The sequence below is a fragment of the Hyperoodon ampullatus genome (genome assembly GCF_949752795.1).
Source record: "Hyperoodon ampullatus genome assembly, chromosome: 6".
Taxonomy (NCBI): Eukaryota; Metazoa; Chordata; class Mammalia; order Artiodactyla; family Ziphiidae; genus Hyperoodon; species Hyperoodon ampullatus.
This window is the reverse complement of record NC_136919.1, coordinates 104,748,885-104,769,365: the sequence shown is the minus strand read 5'-3', so window position 1 is coordinate 104,769,365 and position 20,481 is coordinate 104,748,885. Positions and strand designations below refer to the sequence as shown.

Sequence of the window (20,481 nt, the reverse complement as noted above, 5' to 3'; positions counted from 1 at the left end):
TAATGCTATACAATGGGATGGTATTTGACAATAAAAAGAAGTGAAGTGCTGGTACACGCTACAACATGGATGAACCTTGAAAGCATTGTGCCCAATGAGAGAGGCCAGTCACAGAAGAGAACATGTTGTGTGGTTCCCTTTACATGAAATATCCTGAATAGTCTAAGCCATAGAGACAGAAAGTACATTGGTGGTTCTTAGGGTCTGGGGGAGGGGAGCCGGGGAGTGAATGCTAACGGGGAATGAAAATGTGGGTTATGAAAATGTGAAATTAGATGGTGGTGATGGTTGCTCAACCCTGTGAATCTACTAAAAACCACTGAATTGTACATGTTAACTGGGTGAATGTTATAGTATGTGAATTATAGCTTAATTGTTTTTTCATTGGAGGCAAAGGGGAGAGTCTTTTTGCTAAATCATCTGGATAAACTGCACTATTGCTCTCAAGTAATCCCAGAGGATTTGGGGCAGCTTCCTTCAGCCTTATAGCTGTGGTGTCCCAGACACATGAGCTCCAAGTGACAACTCAGGCACCTTACCCTTTTAGGTTCAGCCCTTCTTGTTAGCGTATTTATTATTTTCTTTGAATATCATTTTCTGGTTAAATTTATATTCAAGGTTAATGTTTTTTGATGTTGAGATTATAAATGTAATTGTTTTCTTTAAAGTATGTTTTCCTAGCCTAATTTAACTTGGGAGGATTGGAGATTTCTAAATGACCTTTTTGGAGGTGTTTCTTAGCGCATTTTCTGGAGAAAATCAGACAATCAGACCTGCAGACAATATGGAATTAATATAGCCTTTCTTCTGTTTCTTTCTTCCAGTCTCTGAAGTGTGGTGAGAGGTTATCTTGCCTTGTCCTTTTAAGTGGAGTGACTCTAGTGCTTGTCCATTACTTATTAATGCGTTCTGTTCCTTGTTAAGTTGGCTCTCATTTTAAATCTGTCTAGGTAGATTTACTACAGCTATAGGTGCTCTTTCTATGAAATTAAGAAAGAAAGTTACCATATCCATTTTTCTAAAACTTCAGTTGAGGAGTGAATTGAAAGCATCTTAGTGCAGATGACATTCTTACATCCTTTCTAAACATTAGTTTGTCTGTGACAGGGATGTTGATAGTTCACCTTCTGACAGCACTACATGGTTTACTTACTGTGCTTGCTTATCCTGATCCTGGACAGGCGCCAAAGCAATATTTTTAAATTGAATTAAATCAGTGCCACTGGTTTTGTGTTCCTGGGGCAGGTGACTGATTCTCAAGGTGAACTGTTGGCTTCTGTTTGCTGAGGTCTCACCCAGGTTTTTGCATGCACAGTCAGCCCAGGCGTCCTCGGACACCCACCCCAACCCCCGCCACCGGCTTTTGAAGGAAGGATTTGTGGAGCTCCTCTGTGAGTTACAGGGTGTCCATTGAGCCTGTGATGACTGCCCCTCCCTCCCCTCCCCCCATCCTGTCATGTGCTGTGAGTGGACATGGAAGTGGACAGAGAAGTCCCAGGTTCCAGTCCTGCAACACAGTTCAAAGTTCCAGAGAGTGGGACGGCAGGGCGGAGGGGACTGGCTTGCAGCTCCCCGTTTTAGGGGCATGTGCTTTTCCTATGGATATAATCATCACCAGCTTGAGAAAATACACTGAGTGGCTTTTTTTTTTTTCTTTTGTTTTGGGTTTTTGTTGTGTCACTTCCCCTTTGTGAGACCTTTGCCTTATTACTTTGTTCAGTTTCTGTTTCTTTTTATCATTAATATGTATTTTTAGTGTAACCCCTCCCACAGCACAATACTGCTTTGGCAGTGATCCCCAAGTTCTCATATGAGATGTTTCTATTTTTTGTTTATTTGGCTTCCTGTTGTTTGTTCTGTATGCCCTCTCTGGTCCAGACATTATTTAAGAGATCAATTTCCATGTGTTTGGGTGTGAACTGATTTTATTTACTAGCTTTTATTTTCTAGAACAGTTTTAGATTTACAGAAAACTTTTTGAAATATATTTAAAATTGTTTCTTCTACAATGATGCACACGTATATGTAGTTATCTTCCCTTTGTCAGATTACTGTGATATCACTGTGTCCCATTGTGATACCATTTCCTTAGGAAAAAGTTTGAAAGGAAGTGTGTGTCCTTCATCCTTCTGTTGAGTCTTTACGTTGATGCTAATTCTGACTCATTTGAACCCCAGTTCTTTGCCAGTTGACACATTCTTGCATGTCTACCATTATACAGTATTTTGTACCAGGCTGTTTTGGCCAGTGAATTAAGTGTTGATAGGTTTAATCAACCTTTGAGAGACTTTAATCTCCTAATGCTATAAAATCTTTATCTCATAATGTTATAGAGCTTGTTATCTGTGTCCAGTTCATAAGCCTCAGTCCCATTTTGAGGTTAATGAGGCTCACGTGGTTTCTTGGGGCTGACAACCTCGCACAGAGAGTGTGTGGCCCCATATCACAGGTCCCCCCATCATGTCTTCTTTCCGTTTCTCAGAGTTGCCAGATCCCCCTTGACTCAACCGAGTGGTGAAGCCCTGTGGTTTGCATGTACTAGTTTTGGGGTAGGGGAAATCCATCAGCCGTCAGTATCTGCTGAACAACTTCTGCGGCAGTCTGCACTGAACTTGAGTTACTGGTTCCTCTTCCTTACCTAGCTCCCTGCGTAAGGATTGGGAGGGAGGCCAGCTCCCAAGGCTGCTCCTTCCTGCCTCGGGGCAGAAGCAGACAACGACAGCTTTCTACTGATTAGTAAGTGCTCTGTGCTCCACGTGGGGCTGAGCCCGGGCCGCCAGGTCCAGCAGGCACAAGTGTGCCAGCAGATGGTGACCATGTGGAGTGACGACTGGAGGGAGTCCTCCCTCCCTGAGCACCAGCTGCCATGTGGCCCAGCTCTGCCCCAGGCTGGTGCCCTGCACCTTGGGGTTCTCAGCACACATTTGCTCTGAGGAGCTGCTTCTCAGGGTGAGGTTCTGGTAGGGACACCACTTAGAACCAGAAAAGAAGTGAGCGACGCTTTAGGGACTTCTCACTCTGGTTGGGGGATAGAGAGGGGCTGTGGTGCTGACTGGTTATAGTAATCAAGACCATTTGTGAGCTGAGGGTGGGCGGTGTTTCTGTCCATTCAAGTGGTTCCCCAGGATGCCAGGCTTTGGAGTCCCAGCTGGGATAGAATTGGGTCCTGAGGGCCTGACAAGTGTTGGCTCTCCTGGTACCACTGGCACCCACCTGAGGCCAGACACTCAGTAAGCATGCTCTTGCTAAAGGCGAACTGAATGCTACCTGGAAAGGTCCTTGTGAAGCTAGCCGGTGGGGTTTCCTATAAGCCTGCACAGGAAGACGATGTGGGGTGGGTACATAATGACCATCCCCAGCCCCTGGTCCCAGGAACAGGATTAGGCAGGAAACCCAACAGAGGGGCCTGGATGGGCAGCTGATAGAAGTCGGGAATTTCCGGGATGCCCACACCCTGCTTGGTAGCCCTTCAGGAAGAGGTGGGAACTGCTGTGAGTGGATGGGGCTGGGTCAACCCAGGAATTCCAGCAAGGAAGTTGAGAATCCCAAATCCCAAGCTTCATTGTGAAAACTGCTCCCAGGAAGCACGCCTTACCTCCTAGAAATGCTTATTAGTCCGGTTCTCCTCGTTTGGCATGTATTGTGCCTGCTGTATCAGGTCATCACCCAAAAAACTGGTTCACCTCTTGGTGGATATCGAGCCAAAAGACACAACCAAGCCAAAGAGCAGGAGGAGGAAGGGTTTATTACTTGGCAGCAAGTAAGGAGAGTACCAGGGATCCTTCCCAAAGCAGTGTCTCCCCGCACATCAAATTGGGGAAGTGTTTTGTTTTTTTCTTTTCTTATTCAATATTGTTTTCACTTTATTACTCAAGAATATTTCTGATCTGGATAGTGTGGCAGAACCCCTATCAGATTTGTCAGTGAAAAGAGACAAGAGGAAATGTAATTCTGCCGGCAATATAATAAAGATACAGTTTTAAAGAAAAAGGGCAAAGAAAATGTAAATTTGGTCTGTCTTCTTACCTATAAAGAAGGTAGGCACAGGAGTAAATTATTTTTTTATGTTACATTTATTTCTAAAGGTTTATAAGATGATTTTAAAATGGGTGTATTTTATGGTTTTTATATTAATTGATACAAACATAGCGAAATACTTATGTGTATAAACTGTTTGGCCAGTATCCGCTCACTTCATACCTTTAAGAAAGAGAATATAAGGTCATTTGCAATAATCATTAACTAGTTAATAACATAAAGCAAGCTAAGATAATTTTTAAAGAATGTTGACCTGAAAAAGTGTAATGATTCTCAGTGTAGACGTTCCTATGTGGAACAAATTAATGTGTGAATTACAATACAGTTTAAAAGTACACATGCATGTAACTATCCTCTAAAGAGCCTTATAATTTTTGAAGATAAATCTACCACATTTCTGAATAATGTGTTTCAGTCCATAATAATCATCAAAAAACGATCAAGGCTGCCTTCCTCATAAGGCGCCCTCTGCCGGACAATATGGGGAAATGAAGAGCTCCATCAAAATGACGCTTTGCCATCTGCATTGTGAGATTATGCTGCACACAAAAAAGTTCAGTTCCTAAGTGATGTTACACTGTATTGAACAAATATAGAGATTCAACAATCATAAAATTCCCTCAAAAACTGAGGAAGTTTTGGGCTTCCCTGGTGGCGCAGTGGTTAAGAATCTGCCTGCCAATTCAGGGGACACAGGTTCGAGCCCTGGTCCGGGAAGATCCCACGTGCTGCAGAGCAGCTAAGCCCATGCGCCACAACTACTGAACCTGCGCTCTAGAGCTCGCGAGCCACAACTACTGAGCCCATGCGCCGCATCTCCTGAAGCCCGTGCGCTCTAGAGCCTGTGCTCCGCAACAAGAGAAGCCACCGCAGTGAGAAGCCCGCACACTGCAAAGGAAGAGTAGCCCCCGCTCGCTGCAACTAGAGAAAGCCTGCGTGCAGCAACGAAGACCCAAGACAGGCAAAAATCATAAACATAAATAAATAAATTTATTTTTTTTTAATTGGGGAAATTTTAAGACAAGGGCACATGCATATTCATGAAGGGGCTTTGGGCAGTGTATGCATATTCATAAAGGGACCAGAGCAAAGGAGAAGTCAGCATAGAATTGGGGCAAAGATCGATAGAGTCCAAGCATTAGTTGGAAGTCACAGGGTCAGAAAAGGTCCATATCATCATCCCTTAGGTTCCAGTTGATCCGTTGGTTGAGCACTTCAGGCCAATCTTTACCACTGAAACAGAACTGGGAGTCTTTACAAATATATATTATCTTTGTTATTATTACTTCTCTTACTTGATAATAGGGAATAGTTTGTTCCCGCATTCTTTTCTTCCTTTAAGGTAATTACTGAGACCTGCTCAAGGACAAGCACTGTGACCAGGCTTAGATCACAAAATGTCTTAGGCCAAAAATGGCTTCTCTTATGTCAAGAAAGCCATGCCTGATTCTTTCTCCAGGGACCCCCTACCCTATCTGCTAACAAGATGGCCAGGCTGGGTCGGGAAGAAAGGTCCTCCAGAGCAGCCCTGTTTGCAGCCTGGTTCCCACTGCTGCTTCTGCCCTGCTAGGGTCAGGAGCCAGGCTTGTTCTCAGTCCTCTCATGCAGACTTGTTTCTGGCCCCTCGTAGGTGTGTCAGAGACTAAGGATCAACCTCTTTGAGCTAGGACTGGTAACCCGTGCTCATTGCAGAAATGCTCACATCGTTCTCTTGATGGGAAGGGGAGTGGGCCGTGAGGACACTGCAGAGCAGACGCTCACCCAGGGTCACTCTTCAAGCCCTGGCAGTCTTCGTAAGTGGGCTCAATGGGGCTTATTTCATCTGGGGCTCAGGGCCCATCAGCTGGCTTGGGACTGGGCATTCTACACACAGCCCAGTTTACAGCTGGGCTCAGCGAGGGGAGGGACTTGTCCAGACTCACAGCCAGGATGGAGCAAAGGCAGCAGATGCCACAGTGCTCATACCTTCTTTCCTGCCCAGTGAGTGGTAGGGTCTGCCATGGCCGAGGAGGAAGGGGCCTTCTTGTTCAGGGCTCAGAGGCATGGCATAAGGACCCAGCTCTCCTCCTAGCCCACCTTGTCTTGCCCTGGGCTTTCGTCACGCCCATCCCTGCACCTGCAGCACCCCTCATCCTTCCAGACTCTGATCCGATGCACATTTCCTCCTCTGCACCTGGCTTAGGGATGGGCCCCTTCAACATACACTTAATAGTTTTTCTATAGTGAGCCACAGAAAGTGGATGCCAGGTGATGACGAGGTGCTGGCCCAGGCTAGGGGTCAGCAAACTGCTGCCTGAGGGCCATATTTGGCTTTCAGTCTGGTCTTGTAAATAACATTTTACTCATTTTTGCCTCTGTTGTCTACAGCTGCTTTCACACCACAGCAACAGAGTTGAGGGTCATTGCAACAGACCCCATGCCTGTGTGATGGTTAATTTTGTGTGTCAACTTGGCTGGACTAAGGGATGCCCAGATAGCTGGTGAAACATCATTTCTGGTTGTGTCTGTGAACATGTTTCTGGGAGAGATTAGCATTGATTCAATAGATGCCTCCCCAAGTGTGGGCGGGCATCATCCAATCCATTGGAGGCCTGATTGGAACAGAATGTGGAGGAAAGGTCAGTTCACTCTCTGCTTGAGCTAAGATGTCCATCTTCTGCCCTCAGGCATTGATGCTGCTAGTTCTCAGGGCTTTGTACTCAGACTGATTATGCCACAGGTCTACAACTTGCAAACAGTAGATTGTGTGACTTCTCAGCCTCCGTAACTGCCTAAGCCAACTCCTGTAATAAGTCTCCTCTTATGTGTATCTACATATATTCTCTTGCTTTCATTTCTCTGGGCATCCCTGACTAATACAGATTTTGGTGCTGAGAGTATGGAGCTGTTTCAGCTCTCTTCCTGTCTGACTCCCTCTTCCCTCCCTCCTGCCCTTGTCTCTGCCCTGGGTGCCCCACCCAGAGAGCCTGTGTGGCAGCCAGGGCTTCTCTGGAGGGACCTTCTGTGTCCGAGGGGTCCTGAGGTCTGTGCCCTGAGCCAGGCAAGTTAGGGAGAGGCGGATGGGGCCTTTTACCTGGAAAGTCCACAAACTCCCTGTGGACACCAGGCTCTTGGTCCCTGTCCAGTCGCTGACCCCCGTGTGGGCTATGTGGCCCCTGTGTGGGCCATGTGGGCCTCACACCCATGGACTGAAGGCAGAAGCCCCAGCATCATGCTAGCCTGCTTCAGCTTTCCCATTTAGCTGTGCTCCAGTACAACTTTAGCTGTAGAATGAGGCTTGGCCCAGACATGGGCCACAGTGTGCTGACCTCCATTCTTCTCATCAGGTGGAAGAGGCAGGAGGGGGGCTGTTTGCCCACTGGTGGGTCCCAGCCCTTGGTGGAAGCAGAGGTTTGGTTTGTTGCATGAATGTCCTCAGGGGAGTCCCCTCCCTGCCAAGACCCCACCCTCATAAACGGTTGGTGGTCCGCTAGTTGTCACCCTCCCTGCACTCACTCCATCCCCTCTGTGTCCTGCTCTGGTGGAAGAGGCAGGAGGGGGGCTGTTTGTCCACTGGTGGGTCCCCCCTGTGCTCTGGACCATGCTGCCCTCGACACCTCACTGCCAACGCACCGAGATTGGTGGCTGCACTGGGCAGCAAGGTGGGGCCACCCAGAGCCTGAACTTCATGACAGGAACTCATCCTGTCTTGTCTCTAAGGGCTCCCGCAGTGAGACTTCAGGCTTGAGGGAGGGAGGGAGGGTCAGGGTGGTACCGGTCTCGTTTACCAAGGTGTGCAAGTGCCCTGGTCTCTGAGCCCTCACCACTGTTGCCACTCCACAGAAACTAGGCAGCATGCTAAGTGACTTGGGGAAGCCCCCAGGCCTGACTCCCATCCCCACCCAACCCCTCTCCTCCCCACTTGGGTCTTCCTGCCCAGGCTGTCCCTGTGGTCTCTGAGACTCCCAACTCCTCCATTCTCAGAAAGCGGCTCCTGATACTTCCCAGAGAGCCTGGGATCTCCTGCCTGGCATGTGCTCACACTGTTCCCCCGGCTTTGGCCCCTCTTCCCACCGCATTGGGCTTTGAAATCTTACCCCTGGCACCCTGCAACTCCCCTTCCTGGGCTGAAGCTTGCCCTTGGCCCCCTCCCCATTTGGCAGATGCAGCCTCCCCCACCATGTCTGGTTCTGGCTCCAGGTGTCCACATGAATGTGGATGTACTTGAAGCAAGGCCCGGCATGACCTCACAACTGAGCTCACTGGCCTGGGAAGCTTCGGAGCAGTGGGCTGGGTATGGGCTGCAATCCTGTGTCAGGAACGGCGTCAGCCGGCTCACAGCTGGAGCAGCCCTGAGGGGACATCACAAAGGCACTGCCACTGCCGCCTCAGAGTCCAAACAGGCACGCTGTGGTCCAGGAGGTCATTGCCTTTCTTCCCCAGAGTGGCCAGGGAATTTTGTGGACAGACCTGGGATGGAGGCCAAAGCTGGGCCCCTGAGCTGCCTAGGAACTTTTGGAGGCCCTCCAGTAGGCACTGGCCTGGGAAGTGTGCAGTGAGGCGAGGACAAGCATATCCGCAGCTGGACACCCCAATCAGAGGGTAAATGGTGCTGCTCTGAGCCCTTCCTGGGATAGGGAGGCAGGTTTTGAGATAGACTCAAGCCTGCACAGGATGGTGCAAGGTGGGAGTAAGGATGCTTTGGTCAGAAGAAATTCAGACAGCTGGGCTGAGTGACCAGGGGCATAGATAGTCTCCACTTCTCCCAACTTCAGCCTCCTGACCTGTGAGCTGGGGCAGAGGGCATATGGGTGAGGTCTCCAGGTTGATGCTTCAAAGACATCCATGCTGTTGTCTTAGCTTTATTGAAGTATAAGTGAAATACAATAACTTGCATATATTTAAAGTATTTAATTTGATAAGTTTTCATATAGGTGTATACTCATGAGGTCCACAGTGTGATCGAGATAATGAAGGTATTCATCATCCCCACATGTTTCCTCATCCCCATTTGTAACTTCTTTCCTCCTCATCCCCAGGCGACCATGACATATACATTTGTTTGCACTTTCTAGTTTTAAATAAATGGAATCATACAACACATATGATTTTTTTTTTGGTCTGGCATAATTTTTAGATGTACCTTTGTTAATGTGCATATCAATAGCTATTCCTTTTTGATTGCTGAGTGGTATTCCATTGTGTGGCTACTCCACACTTTTTAAAATCTATTTTCCTATTGATGGTCATTGGGTTGTTTTGAGTTTTTTGTTTTGTTTTGGCTGTTACAGATATACACATTCCTGTATGAGTCTTTGTATAGACATATGCTTTCATTGCTCTTGAGTAAATGAGTGGATGGCTATGCCATATGTCAGATGTATGCTTAACTTTTTAGGAATCTGCCAGATTCTTTGCCAAAGTGGTTGTACCATTTTACTCTCCCCAGCAGCAGTGTAGGAGAGTTCTAATTGTTCCACCCTCATGCCAACCTTGGTAGGGTCAGGCTTTTTTTTTGTGTGTGGTACGCGGGCCTCTCACTGTTGTGGCCTCTCCCGTTGCGGAGCACAGGCTCCGGATGCGCAGGCCCAGCGGCCATGGCTCACGGGCCCAGCCGCTCCGTGGTACGAGGGATCTTCCCGGACTGGGGCACGAACCTGTGTCCCCTGCATCGGCAGGCGGACTCTCAACCACTGCGCCAGCAGGGAAGCCCAGGGTCAGGCGTTTTAATATTCAGTGTTCTAGTAGATATGTAGTGGTAACTCACTGTAGTTATCATTTCCATTTCCCTTGTCACTTAATATGTTGCGCACCTTTTCATGTGATTCCTTCTCATATATATACCTTCTCAGGTGAAGTATCTGTTCAGTTCTTCTGCCCATTTTTTATTGGGTTATTTTTCTTACTGAGTTTTGAGAGTTCTTATATTCTGGATACAAATCCTTTATCAGGGGCCTCCCTGGTGGCGCAGTGGTTGAGAGTCCGCCTGCCGATGCAGGGGATGCGGGTTCGTGCCCCGGTCCGGGAGGATCCCATATGCTGCGGAGCTGGGCCCGTGGGCCATGGCCGCTGGGCCTGCGCGTCCGGAGCCTGTGCTCCGCAGCGGGAGAGGCCACAACAGTGAGAGGCCCGCGTACCGCAAAAAAAAAAAAAAAAAAAAAAAAAAAAAAAATCCTTTATCAAATGTGTGATTTACAAACATCTTTTTCCCAGTCTCTGACTTCTCATTCTCTTAACTTGCCTAACAGCATAAATTTGTAGTTTTGGAGTCCAGATTACCAGTTTCTCCTTCTGTGGGTCGTGTCCAAAGTCACAAACATTTTATCTTGTTTTCCCCTGGAAGTCTTATACTTTCAACGTTTAAGCCTATGATCCATTTTAAATTACTTTTCATATATGCTGTAAGGTACGGATTGTAGCTCATTTTTTTATATAAGGATATTCATTTATTCCATCATCATTTGTTAAAAGATTATCCCTTCTCCACCAAATTGCCTTTGTACCTTTGTTAAGTCCGTTGGCCATACGTTTGGGTCTATTTCTGGATTTTCTGTTCTGTTCAGTACCTCTGTTGGTCCATCTTTATGCCGATAGTATGCTCTCTTAATTACTATAACTTTATAATATTGAAATCAGTTAGTGTTAGTCCTACTCCTTTGTTGTTCTTTTTCAAAGTCATTTTGATTGTTCTAGGTCCTTTGAATTTCCATATGAATTTTAGAATGAGATGTTCAATTTCTACCAAAACAAATACTGGGATTTTGATTGGCATTGTGATGAATTAAAAGCTCCACTTGTGGGGCTTCCCTGGTGGTACAGTTGTTGAGAGTCTGCCTGCCAATGCAGGGGACACGGGTTCGTGCCCCGGTCCGGGAAGATCCCACATGCCACGGAGCAGCTGGGCCCGTGAGCCATGGCCTCTCAGCCTGTGCGTCCGGAGCCTGTGCTCTGCAACGGGAGAGGCCACAACAGTGAGAGGCCCGCGTACCGCAAAAAAAAAAAAAGATCCACTTGTGGAGAATTGACATCTTAACAATATTGAGTCTTTTGACCCATGAATAGGTATATCTCTCCATTATTTAATTTCTCCCAGCAATATTCTGTGACTTTTAATGTATAGGTCTTGCACATCTTCTGTCAGATTTAAGCATAAGCATTTAATATTTTTAATGCTATTGCAAATAACATTAAAAATTTTTTCACTTTCTGATTATTCAATCCTAGCATATAGAAATAAGCTTGATTTTTGTATATTAATCTTGTGTCTTGCAGCCTAGCTGAACTCACTTATTAGTTCTAGTGGCTTCTTTGTAGATTTCTTTGGATTTTCTATACAGACTGTTATGATGTGTAAATAAAGACAGTTTTACTTCCTCCTTTCCAATCTAGCTGCCTTTGGTTTTTCTTGTTTCATTGCACTGTAGGCTGGGAACTCCAGTGCAAGGTTGAACAGAAGTAGGGAGACTCAGTTTTTCATCATTAAACAATATTAGCTGACAGGTGTTTGGAAGATGCCCTTTATCAGGTTGAGGATGCTCCCTTCTGTTTGCTGAGAGTGCTTATCAGGGATGAATGTCGAATTTTGTCAGGTTTTCCTGCATCTTTTGAGATGATCCCATAGATTTTCTTTTTTTGTCTTAATATACTGAATTACATTGATTTTTTTTTCCTAGTGATTGCTAATCAACACTACATTCTTTGGATAAACCCCTCTGGATCATGGTTCCTTATCCTTTTTTTTTTTTTTTTCCCTTCGGTACGCAGGCCTCTCACTGTTGTGACCTCTCCCATTGCGGCTCCGGACGCGCAGGCTCAGCGGCCATGGCTCACGGGCCCAGCCGCTCCGCGGCATGTGGGATCTTCCTTGACCAGGGCACAAACCCGTATCCCCTGCATCGGCAGGCGGACTCTCAACCACTGCGCCACCAGCGAAGCCCCCCTTATCCTTTTTATATATTGGTAGATTTTTGTACTGTCTTTGGTTTTGGTTACAGGGTAATGCTGGTCTCATAAAATTAGGTGGAAAGTATTCCCTGCTTTTCGGTTTTCTGAAAGAATCTGTGTACAGTTGGATTTATGTCGTTCTTAAATGTTTGGTAGAATTCACCAGTGAAGCCATCTGAGCCCAGAATGTTCTTTTTGAGGATTTTAACTACGCATTCAATTGCTTTAGTAGATATAGGACTATTCTGATAATCTATTTCTTCTTGAGTGAGCTTTGGTAGTTTTTGTCTTTCAAGGAATTTGTCCATTTCATCTAAGTTGTCATGTTTGTTGGCATAAAGCTGCTCATGATATTCCCTTATTATGCTTTCTAATGTTTGTGGTGCTCCTTACCCCCACCCCAGTTATTCTGGCTAGAGATTTATCAATTTGATTAATCTTTTCAAAGCACTTGCTTTTGAATTAATTTATTTTATCTATATTTTTTCTATTTCATTCATTTCTACTCTGATCATTATTACTTCCTTTTTTTCTTTGAATTTCATGTGCTCTTCTGGTTTTTTGTTTCTGTTTTTACTTTTTATTGAGGAAAAACATATAGAGCACAAAGCGTAAGTGTGAATTTCCAGATGCTGAACACACCCATATAACAAGCACCCAGATCAAGAATCAGAACATCTCCAGCCCCAGAAGCCTCTTTCAGGGGCCCTCCCCCAACCCAACGGTCACCACTGCCCTCATACCAGCAGAGATTAGTTTTACTTATTCTTGGAACTGTATATATAAATGGAATCATACAGTATATCTCTTTTGTGTCTGGCTTCTTTCACCCAATATTGTATGAGATTTGTCTCTGTTGTCTAAATAGCAGTAATTTACTCATTTTCATTTCTGTGTAGTATTTCGCCATGTGACTATATCATAATTTTTCCTTCTGTTGACAAAACTTGGGAACTTTCTGGGTTTTTTGTAAATAATGCTCCTATAAACACGCAGGGTCAGAGAACAGGTGTGTGCTTAGTGTTAGTAGATAATAGTTTTCCTAAGTGGTTGTACCAGTTACACTCCCACCACCAGAGGATAAGAGGTCATGAGGGCTTTAGGCATAACAATATGTGTCCTAGTCCACCATCCTGCTGAGCAACTGAGTGAATACACAAGCGCACAGCTGAAAAGAGAGACAGTTCTGACTGGGGCTGGGTGAACTCTCATCACATACCATGTGGGCCCAAAGACTAGCTGTAAACAAGAAACAGCTCCTCCCCTAAGTAATACACAGTCTATAAGGAGGGTTTAAAATCATGCTCCCAGTGGGGTTTATAGGGTCTGTGTTTAGTACAGAATTTGTGCCTGGGACATAGAGGTGAGGAACATGGCAGCCACCAAGCAGGACTTGAAGGCCTTCATCCCTCGGTCTGTAGAAGGCCCAGAGAACATTTGGGCTAAGGCCTGGAGGAGTGTTGTCTGGAGAAGACCAAGCACGGTGAGCTGGGGTGAATGTGGGGCTCTTAGGACCTTTGCACCTGGGGCCTAGGCTCTTAGCCTTGTGAGCCTCAGTCGTCTCATCTGCTAAAAGGGCTTAACCCCACAGGGCTTTTAGCTGTACCTTGAGCTTTGTGTCCATTACCTGGTCTAGTTTTTTTTTTTTTTTTTTTGCGGTACGCGGGCCTCTCACTGCTGTGGCCTCTCCCGATGCGGAGCACAGGATCTGGACGCGCAGGCTCAGCGGCCATGGCTCACGGGCCCAGCCGCTCCGCGGCATGTGGGATCCTCCCAGACCGGAGCATGAACCCCGCGTCCCCTGCATCGGCAGGCGGACTCTCAACCACTGCACCATCAGGGAAGCCCTGGTCTAGTTTTTAAGATGGAAGTGAGGTTATTGATTAGATTGGTGTTTGTTTTTTGGGGTTTTTTTCCCGTAACATAGTCATTTAGTGCTATAAATACCCTCCTAAGTCCTGGCTATAGTGGCATCCCACAAATTCTCACATTCATTTCATTTTCATTTAGTTAAAAATACTTTCTAGTTTCACTTTTGATTTCTTCTTTGACCCATGTATTGGTTAGGTGCCAAATATTTGAGGATTTTCTAGAGAGCTTTACACTATTGATTTCTCATTTAGTTCCCTGTGGATAGAGCAAATTCTCTGTATGGCATGAATCCTTTTGGGGCATGTTTAATGGCCCAGAATATGGTTTGTCTGGGTAAATGTGTCCTTGAAAAGAATGTGTGTGCTGCTGCTGTCGGGTGGGAGATTCTACACATGCCAATTAGGTCAACCTACTTAATAGTGTTGTTCATGTCTTCTGTGTCCTTACTGATGTTCTGTCTACTTGTCCTATGAAATCTTGAGAGAAATATGAAGAGTTGGATGTTGAACTCTCCCAACTATAATTTTGGATTTATCTATTTCTCCTTGCAGTTCTATCAGTTTTTGCTTCATAGAATTGTAAGGTTCTCTTTGTGACTTAGACTCCTTTTTTTGTTTTTTGGGCTGTGTTGGGTCTTTGTTGCTGCACGCAGGCTTTCTCTAGTTGTGGCGAGCAGGGGCTGCTCTTTGTTGCAGTGCATGGGCTTCTCATTGCAGTGGCTTCTCTTGTTGCAGAGCACGGGGTCTAGGTGCGTGGGCTTCAGTAGTTGTAGCACGTGGGCTCAGTAGTTGTGGCTCACGGGTTCCAGAGAGCAGGCTCAGTAGTTTAGTTGCTCCGTGGCATGTGGGATCTTCCCGGACCGGGGATCGAACCCGTGTCCCCTGCATTGGCAGGCAGATTCTTAACCACTGCGCCACCAGGGAAGTCCCTAGACTCCTTATTATTATGAAATGACCCTCTTTGTTGCTGGTGATATTCTTTGCTTTGAAATCTACTTTATCTGATATTAATAGAGCCATTCCAGCTTTCTTTTGATAAGTGTTAGCGTCGTTTATCTTTTTTCATTCTTTAACTTCTTTGAACAACTTTAACGGCTTTATTTATTAATATAATTCACTTACCATACAATTCACTCGTGTAAAATGTATGGTTCATTGGCTTTTATATTCAAAGTTGTGCATCTGTCACCACAACCAATTTTAGCACATTTTCATTAGCCCCAAAAGATACCCCCTTCACTGTCACCCACTCCAACCTCCCAACTCCACCCCCCAACATGGGCAACCATTGATATGCTTTCTATCTCTATAGATTTGCCTGTTTTGGACATTTCATATAAATGGAATCATAAAATATGTGGCCCTTTGTGACTAGCTCTTTTCACATAGCAGAATATTTTCAAGGTTCATATATGTTGTACCGTGTGTCAGTAATTCATTTCTTTTTATTACCAAATAATATGCTATTGTATGGATAGACCACATTTTATTTATCCCTTCATCAATTGCTGGACATTTGGGTTGTTTCCACTTACTGGCTGTTATGAACATTTGTGTACAAGTTTTAGTGTGGATATATATTTTCTTTTTTTTTTTTTGAGTCTATACCTAGGAGTGGAATTGCAGAATCATATGGTAATTCTATGTTTAACTTTCTGAGGATCTGCCAGGCTGTTTTCCAGAACAGCTGCACCATTTTACATTCCCACTAGCAATGTATGAGGGTTCCAGTTTTTCCATACCTTCACCAGGACTTGTTATTTTTCTTTTTTTAAATTTTATTTTTCAATTATATCCATCCTAGTGGTTGTGAGGTGCTATCTCATTTTGGTTTTGATTTGCATTTCCCTAATGTCTGCTGGTGTTGAGCATCTTTTTATGAGCTGATTGGCCTTTTTTTTTTAATCTTTGGAGAAATGTCTATTCAAGTCCTTTGTACACTTTTTAAATTGGGTTGTTTATCTTTTTATTGAGTTATAGGAGTTCTTTATATGTTCTGGATACTAGACCCTTATCAAATACAAAATTTAAAAATATTTTCTACTGTTGTATAGGTTGTTTTTTCACTTAAGAGTGTCCTTTAATACACAGATTTTAAAATTTTGATGAAGTACAGTTTATCTATTTTTTTCTTTTGTTACTCATGCTTTTGGTGTCACATGGAAGAACCCATTGCCAACAAGGTCATGAGAATTTATCCCTATTTTCTTCTGAGAGTTGTAGTTTTAGGTCTTCCATTTAGGTCTCTGATCCATTTTGAGTTAGTGGTTATATATGATGTAAGGAAGAGATCCAGCTTCATTCTTTTGCATGTGGATTTCCATCTGTCCTAGCACCATTTGTTGAAAAACTATTCTTTCATCACTGAATTATTTTTGCACCCTTCTCAAAAATCAATTGACCACATATGTGAGGGTTTATTTCTGGACTCTTCTGTTGGTCTATATTGTCTATCCTTATGCCAATACCACACTGTTTTGATCACTGTAGCCTCATATTAAGTTTTGAAATCTTAAGTTTGAGAATTTCAAAACTTAATATGAGTCCTCCCACTGTGTTTTTTTTCAATATTGTTTTAGCTGTTCTGGGCCCCTTTCAGTTCTGTATAAATTTTCATTTCTGCAAAAAAAGGTCATTGGAATTTTGATAGAGATTGCATTGAATCTCTTAATTATCTTTTAAAGGGATTTACATAAGAAGAAGACCAAGTCTTTCATATTTACTCACGTAGTCACCATTTCTGGTGCTTTTAACTCCTTGTAAATCTAGATTTCCATCTGGTATTGTTTTTCTTCTCCTGAAGGATTTTATTTAGCACTTCGTAATGCGTATCTGCTGGTGATAAATTCTTACAGCTTTTGTATGTCTGGAGTCTTTATTTCACCTCTATTTTTGAGCAGTTCTCACTGGGTATGGCGCTACAGTTAGTACGTTTTTTGTTTTGATTTTTCAAGATGTTGCTCCACTGTCTCCAGGCTTGTCAGAGAAATCCTGTGTCATCCTTATGCTTCCTTCTCTATAAGTAGTGTGTCCTTTTACCTCTGGCTGATTTTAGTATTTTTTTCCTGCATCACTGGTTTTAAACAACTTTGTGATATGTTTAGTGCAGTTTTCTTCTTATTTCTTGTGCTTGGAGGTTGATGAGCTGCTAAGATTTGTGGATTTATAGTTTCCATCAAATTTGGAAAAATTTCAGTCATTATTTCTTGAAGTTTTTTTTTTATCCGCATCTCTTCCTCTCCCGTAGGGGCTCTTAACTACCCGTGTGTTGGGCTCCTTGAAGTTATCCCACAGTTCGCTCACACTGTGTTTGGTGTTTTCGTCTTTTTTTTTTTTTTGGTCTATGTGTTTTATTTTGTGTCGTCTTATTGCTGTTTCTTCAAGTTTACTAATCTGTGTTGTGCAGTTTTCCGTTAGTCCCATCCAGTGCCCCTTTCATCTCACACCTTGTAATTCCATCTCCTCTATCTTCTCTGGTTGCTGCTTGGCATGGCTCAGTGTACCTGAGCCTGTAGAAATCAGTCCTGCCCCGTCACCCGGCTCTGTCACTGTGTCACTCTGTCCTCTCCTTTCCTCGTGGACTGGCTTCTCTGCCCCTTTGCAGGCCCAGTCACCAGTGATTGGGTGCCAGGTTCTGGGTTTCACTGTGTTGGGAGATGGTGCGGTTATTCCTGTGTGTGTTCGTGGGCTTTATTCTGGGATATAGTTTGATCCTTTCAGGTTTTGCCCTTAAGCTTTGTTGGTCGGGACCAGAGAGCATTTCCCCAGCTCCACTTTGTCCTGACCTGCAAGGGCTCTACCTGCTGCCTGTGGGTTAGGGCTTCCCTCTTGCTGGTAGGAACAAGTGCTGCTTACAGCCTCTGTCCCTATGGGTGGCCGTTTCCTGGCTTCGGTGGCTTCCTCACAGGCTTGCACTGACTGTCCCCTGCGAGGACTGAGGGCCCCTCTGTTCAAAGGTCTACTGCCTTCACTGCCTTGTCCACTCACTGTCTTCCAGTACCACCTCCTTCTCTCAGTCCTGCCAGACCTCGGTTTCTTTCTGCACCGTGGCTGAAGTTCCTTCCGGGAGGAGTGGGGGGTGTCACGGAGCTTACCTGTGCCCTGCCTCTCACTATCTGGTGTTCAGTGACTTGAAAACTATTGCTTAGTCACATAAACTTCCCAGTTGTTTTTAGTTTTCCACATGGGAGGGAGATCCAAACTCTGTGAGTGTCTTGTCTTGGCAGGAGGTGTAAGTCTCCAGCTCCATTGTCTTTGAAAAGCTGCCTGGGTGCTCATGGGCCTCAGGCTGGGAGCTGGGTGGAGGTGAAGATTCAGGCCAAGGTGTGAATGTGTGTGTGCAGGCGTGTTTAGCCATCCCACCTCAGGATAGCCTCTGATGATGACGTGGTGCCTCAGGAGATGTAAGTGCTCCAGCTCGAGATTCAAGGGCGTGTTCTGCTCTGTTTACCCCGTTGTCTGGAGCTTTGGAGAGACACCCATGACCTGGCTGATGCTTTCCAGTACACCTGCCCCATGAGTTGGGTTCTTCCTGCACTTCTAGCAAGTTCTGGTTCGCCCAGGGCTGGTGTGCAGCCGGGGGTTGGGGTTGCCACCCAGGATACGGCAGGTCCTACGTAGACACAGATTTGTGCTTTAGTCTTTCCCTGGGACCAGGATGGAGGAGGTGGAGGACAGCAACAGAAATCATAGAGCTGAGCTGACTTGATTTAAAGAGGAGCCTGTGTCTTCACAGAGCAGGTTCTCAGTGGCTGAGAGCAGGTGAACAAGACTCACTCTTGGGAGGGAGAGCAGTTACCCTGACCATACCCTACCCTACTTTATTTAGCCAGTCCCCTGCCGACAGAGAAACAAGACACTTTCTACATTTCGATTTTTTATATTACAAACAGTCCTGCTCAATAACATCCTTATACATGGCGTTGCACGTTTTCCCAGTTGTTTTCTTGGACTAAATTCCTAGACTTCATATTAAATAATAAATGGATGAAAATGTTTCTGTTTCTCTCAAGAGATAAAAGCATCATCTTCTTTGCTCTTTAGGAGCCCTCTCTCTTTTGATTTTCTTCTGTGAGCCAGGAGCCCTGTAAAGAGACAAGGTCTCCCCTCAGAGGTCTGCATGGGGTGGCCAGCGGGCAGGGGGCCCCTGGGGAGGACACACACTACAGGTCTATGTGGGTCACGTCCTGGCTACTGTGATGGTGCAGGGTGAGAGGGAAAGAGAAGCAAAAGTGCTTGCTAGGGGCCGTGACACCTGGGGGGACACGACACGATGGCAGGTCCGAGCCGGCCGGGACCTGGGGCATGGACTTGGGCAGGCCAGCACCAATCCTGGTAGTACTTGCCCATGGGGGCCCCTCCCTGAGCCAGCCACATGCTCCTCTGCCTCTTACAGCCCAAAGCCCTTGCTGGGTCTGGGGATGGTGGGTCCTCTCCCCTCTGGTATTTTTATCTCTGTGCTCAGGCCCTGGACGGGTGGGCAGGGTCTCCTGACTAGGACACACATGGGGACCTGTTGGCTGATTCTGAGAGTTCTGGTTCACACTCCTGTCCCCTCACTTGTGCCAGGCTTGGGCTTCCACCTTCCCAGGCCTCCCCAGGCACAGGCGTCTCCCAGGATGAGTGAATCAGGATCAGGCAGGGGAAGGGCACTTCCCTGAGTCTCGGTTTCCATATCTGGAGGGAGACCTCAGACCCACCCTGGTGCTGGGGGCTTCCCTCCTGGCCCTGGAGTGGGGCCAGCCTGCTGATGGGGGCCACACTGGCAGAGATGGTGGCTGGGGCCTCCTATCCCTGCCTCGCCCCAGTTCCTCCAGCCCGTCTCTCTATCCCATCCCACCAGGGCTCCTCATTAGCCCCACTCCCAGCTCTTCTGTAACCTCACAGCCCTCGTGTAGCCCTTAGGTATCCTGCTCCTCCTGTGTCCCCCTCTTCCCCCACGTGTCTGGCCACAGGGTTGCCTCCAGGCTCCCTCTCAAGAGCATCTCATCTCCTGCAGGCATTTGGACAGGCCCACACGAACCATAAGAAGGTGGCTGCGGACGGTGAGAGCCGGGAAGAGAGTCTGATCCAGGAGTCAGCTTCCAAGGAGCAGTACTATGTGCGCAAGGTGCTGGAGCTGCAGACAGAGCTGAAGCAGCTGCGCAACGTGCTTGCCAACACCCAGTCAGAGAACGAGCGCCTGGCCTCAGTGGCCCAGGAGCTGAAGGAGGTAAGCAGCAGAACTAGGGTGGGCTGCTTGACTGTGGGTGGGTGGGAAAACAAGCCAGTGCGTCCTGGGGGCAGGGCCACCCACAAGTTGTTCCACTCCCAGCCCAGTTTTATGTGGTTCATGGTGGTCCAGGAAGGGCTGAGGGTGGCAGGATCCCAGCTCTGCCCTTGGGCTGATGTGAATCCACAGAATTATAGTGTCCACCTGCCAGCTCGTGACAACAAAATCAGAAGGGACCACCACAGGTAGCTCCTAGGATCAGCTCGGCCCCTGACAGGGGCATGGAGAGGCCTGGGCCGGTGGAGAGGGGAGGGCAGGCATCCAGTGCCCTCGGAGAGAGGTGGGAGGGTGGGCCACCATTTGCAAGATGGGGTGGGACAGCATCAGGGGAGCAGGCATAACCAGAAGTGTACATGAGCTGCAGTCCTGGCTGTGGCC

At 46.3% G+C, this 20,481-nt stretch overlaps 1 protein-coding gene across 1 annotated transcript in view; it reads left to right on the top strand.

Annotated features, from left to right (window-relative positions):
* The window catches only part of BICD2 (BICD cargo adaptor 2), a gene marked incomplete at its 3' end in the record, with an annotated part of 51,319 nt that overhangs the window by 18,461 nt on the left and 12,377 nt on the right, over window positions 1-20,481 (top strand). The window contains exon 2 of the mRNA XM_079706570.1: window positions 19,831-20,043. Within this exon, the coding sequence (XP_079562696.1) occupies window positions 19,831-20,043 (213 nt within the window). The remainder of the gene's footprint in view (window positions 1-19,830; window positions 20,044-20,481) is intronic.